This window comes from Aquarana catesbeiana, linkage group LG02 (assembly GCF_042186555.1).
Source record: "Aquarana catesbeiana isolate 2022-GZ linkage group LG02, ASM4218655v1, whole genome shotgun sequence".
Classification (NCBI taxonomy): Eukaryota; Metazoa; Chordata; class Amphibia; order Anura; family Ranidae; genus Aquarana; species Aquarana catesbeiana.
In genome coordinates, this window is record NC_133325.1 from 38,244,683 (window position 1) to 38,247,729 (window position 3,047).

Below are 3,047 nucleotides of genomic sequence, written 5' to 3' on the forward strand. Positions count from 1 at the left end.
ACAAATTATCTGAACTCGAAAATGAATTTGAATTGAAATTTGAAAATGAATTTGAAATTAATAAGATGATGATTCCTACTTAAAGTGGTTGTAAAGGCAGAAGGTTATTTATCTTAATGCATTCTATACATTAAGATAAAAAACCTTCTGTGTGCCTCAGCCCCCCTAATACTTACCTGAGCCCCCTCTCTATCCAGCGATGTTGCACGAGAGACTTGGCTGTCCGGGACTCCCCTCCTCATTGGCTGAGACAGCAGCGCGGCGCCATTGGCTTCTGCTGTCAATCAAAGTCAGTGAGCCAATGAAGAGAGAAAGGAGGTGGGGCCGGGCCGCGGCTCCATGTCTGAATGGACACAAAGAGCTGCGGCTGATCTTGGGTGCTCCCATAGCAAGCTTGCTGTGGGGGCACTCAACAGGAGGAAGGGGCCAGGAGCGCCAGTGGGGGACCCGAGAAGAGGAGGATCTGGGCAGCTCTGTGCAAAACCACTGAACAGAGCAAATAAGTATAACACGTTTGTTATTTTTAACGAAAAAAAAAAAAAACAAGATTTTAGTACTACTTTAAGTAGCTTTATAGGAAATAATAGAATAGAAAAAAATGCAATACAATAGAATAAAACAGAATAGAGTAGAATAGAAAAAAATAGCATAGAATAGAAAACAAAATAATAGAATATAAAAGAATAGATTCAATTAGAATAGAAAAGAAAAGAATAGAAACAAATTGAATAGTATAAAACAGAATAGAATAAAATAGAACGAATAAAGCCGCCTTCCGAGATTCGAATTTCAAATAAATTAGAATTTTGAATTGATTTTAAAACAATGAATATACAAAACAAGTCCCAAAGTATGAAAGCACGAATTTCAAAAATAATCATTCTAACATAACAAACATGCCGAAACAAAATGATTAACATAACAAAAGAATCCGAAACAAAATGAAACACATTTTCTGTTGTTCAGATCTCTATCTAGGTGTATATTTATTCATGTGAAGCAAGAACCCTCATAATGGCCACTCTTCAGCCTTCTGGGCCCACTTCCCCAGGGATTGGCTGCAGCACCATAAATATTCATGTTGCTCATTTGCGTTGCTTCACTCTCTGTGTTCTAGAAATTTCTAGAAGGCAGGGGAGAGCAATCAAACTTGCAACCTGTGAATTCCAGAACAGCCAAAAGAAATCAATAACTGCACCACTGATTACAGAGGAGCCAAAAATAACTAAACTTGCCTAATATCCTAGCAACCTAAGTAGGAGGGTGCTACACTTAGTTGCCCAGGTTTGTAATTTTTTTTAGGCCAGGCTCTGCTGTTATATCCTGTTTTACATTTAGGTACCAAATCATTTATTTTGACCATTTTGACTAATGCCAGGGGGAGTGGAATTTTTTCATTGCAGGAGGATAACTTTTCTGTCAAAATATCAGATAAATCATGGTTTTGGTAGAGATGGATGATAGTTAGGGTTCAAGCACCCACCACTAGTATATCTCTGGTATTTTGAGACTGTGGAAGTCAATTTTGGAGACTAGAAGGTTTTGAACCAGTATGAGATGATATGTGAACATGTCCAAAAAAAAGAAAAACATCAGCTGGCTATTCAAAGTGACCTCAACTGGGTTATTTAGCAGGTTAGATCGCCAGACACTTTTATTTCTGTTCTATAGGCAAAAAATGTGGCCTCCATACTCCTCCTAACCAATAAGGATGTTTGCTGTAGGTGCTGAATGGTCCAGATTGTGCAAGGGATAACTGAAGTAATTGTGAAACTGTTCATAAAACAAAATCAAAGTTGGCCTGCACACAGGACAATGATTGGTAGAGAAAATCTAAAATAACCTTTCTTGGACAACAAAAGGATTAAGGTTTGCACAGAGCTTATTTGATGGTAGAATACATCTTCTTAATGCTTTTACTAAACACTTTATCTCTGATGCCATAAATAAGAGGGCTGAGAAGTCTTGGCAAATACATTAACATCAAAAAATTGAGCATAGACACCAAAAAATGATAATCTCCTTGGTACATTTCTGAAAATGAAGACGTTAGAGAGAGCAGACAGAGAAAGAGCTGAACTGCATGAAGGATCAAGGTTCTACCAGCCCTGGAGGCTGAAGACTTCCCAGAGCCAGTTTTTCGAGCTATCAGCATAACCTTGATGTAGGTGAAGAGAATGACCAGAGACACCAGAATAAAATTTCCAATTAAGATGGAGAATTGTATGATGTTTTGGACTGGTAGGACAAGTAATGATTGTTGCCTGCATAGTAGATTTTGGGAGAAATATTTCATCTCAACACTGGAAATGAGGACTATAAAATCAGCAACATTAGGAAGCCAACCAACAAACCACATTGCTGCAATAGCAACATATGACCTCTGGGCTGTACATATCATGGTGTGTCTGAGAGGGAAGCAAATAGCCACATATCGTTCCAGGGCCATGAAGGCCAAGTTGTATGGAGTGATTCGAAATGTAGCTGCGGCACAGGACACCAGAATGTAACAGATGGGTAAAGGAATATATATTAAGAGTCCAACGCCCATACTCAGGAAGAGTCCAAGGCTGAGGTACACTGTATCGTTGATGAGCATATGGGCAAAAAGGATGTATCGTGCATTCTCCCGGACATGAGGAATGGTGCAGTAAACCACTAGAAGAACTAGGATGAAGTAGATGAAGAAACAGAAGCAGAAGGTGGTGATGATGATGAAACCAATCTGTACATTTTGATGCATTCGAAGGTATTGGCTGTTTATGTAGGTGATGTTATTGAAAGTACTGAATACGGTTAAGTTCATCATGTGCGGCTTCTGAAAAAGTGAAAAAAATTAATGACACAACTAGATAGCTAATCTCAATTCAACACTTTAGACTGACCCTAACACCTAATCCACATGAAACCTAACCCTTGAAACTAACCCCTCAATACCTAACCTCCCACAAACACTTAAAGCTTGACATAATACTCCCTAACACTAAACATGACCTTAACACTGTAATTCTTAAAATCATTTTAAACTTAAACCCTCATGTTTTTAA

The 3,047-nt window shown here is 38.5% G+C and overlaps 1 protein-coding gene across 1 annotated transcript; it reads right to left on the reverse strand.

Annotated features, from left to right (window-relative positions):
• Nucleotides 1-1,882: 1,882 nt before the first annotated feature.
• Nucleotides 1,883-2,809, reverse strand: LOC141129734 (odorant receptor 131-2-like). The gene has a single exon (XM_073617823.1). The coding sequence runs from the start codon at nucleotides 2,807-2,809 to the stop codon at nucleotides 1,883-1,885; it is 927 nt and encodes a 308-aa protein (XP_073473924.1).
• Between the last annotated feature and the right edge of the window lie 238 nt (nucleotides 2,810-3,047).

Coding starts and splice junctions, on each gene's coding strand:
- LOC141129734 (XM_073617823.1), bottom strand. CDS start 2,809: ATGATGAACTTAACCGTATTCAGTACTTTCAATAACATCACCTACATA.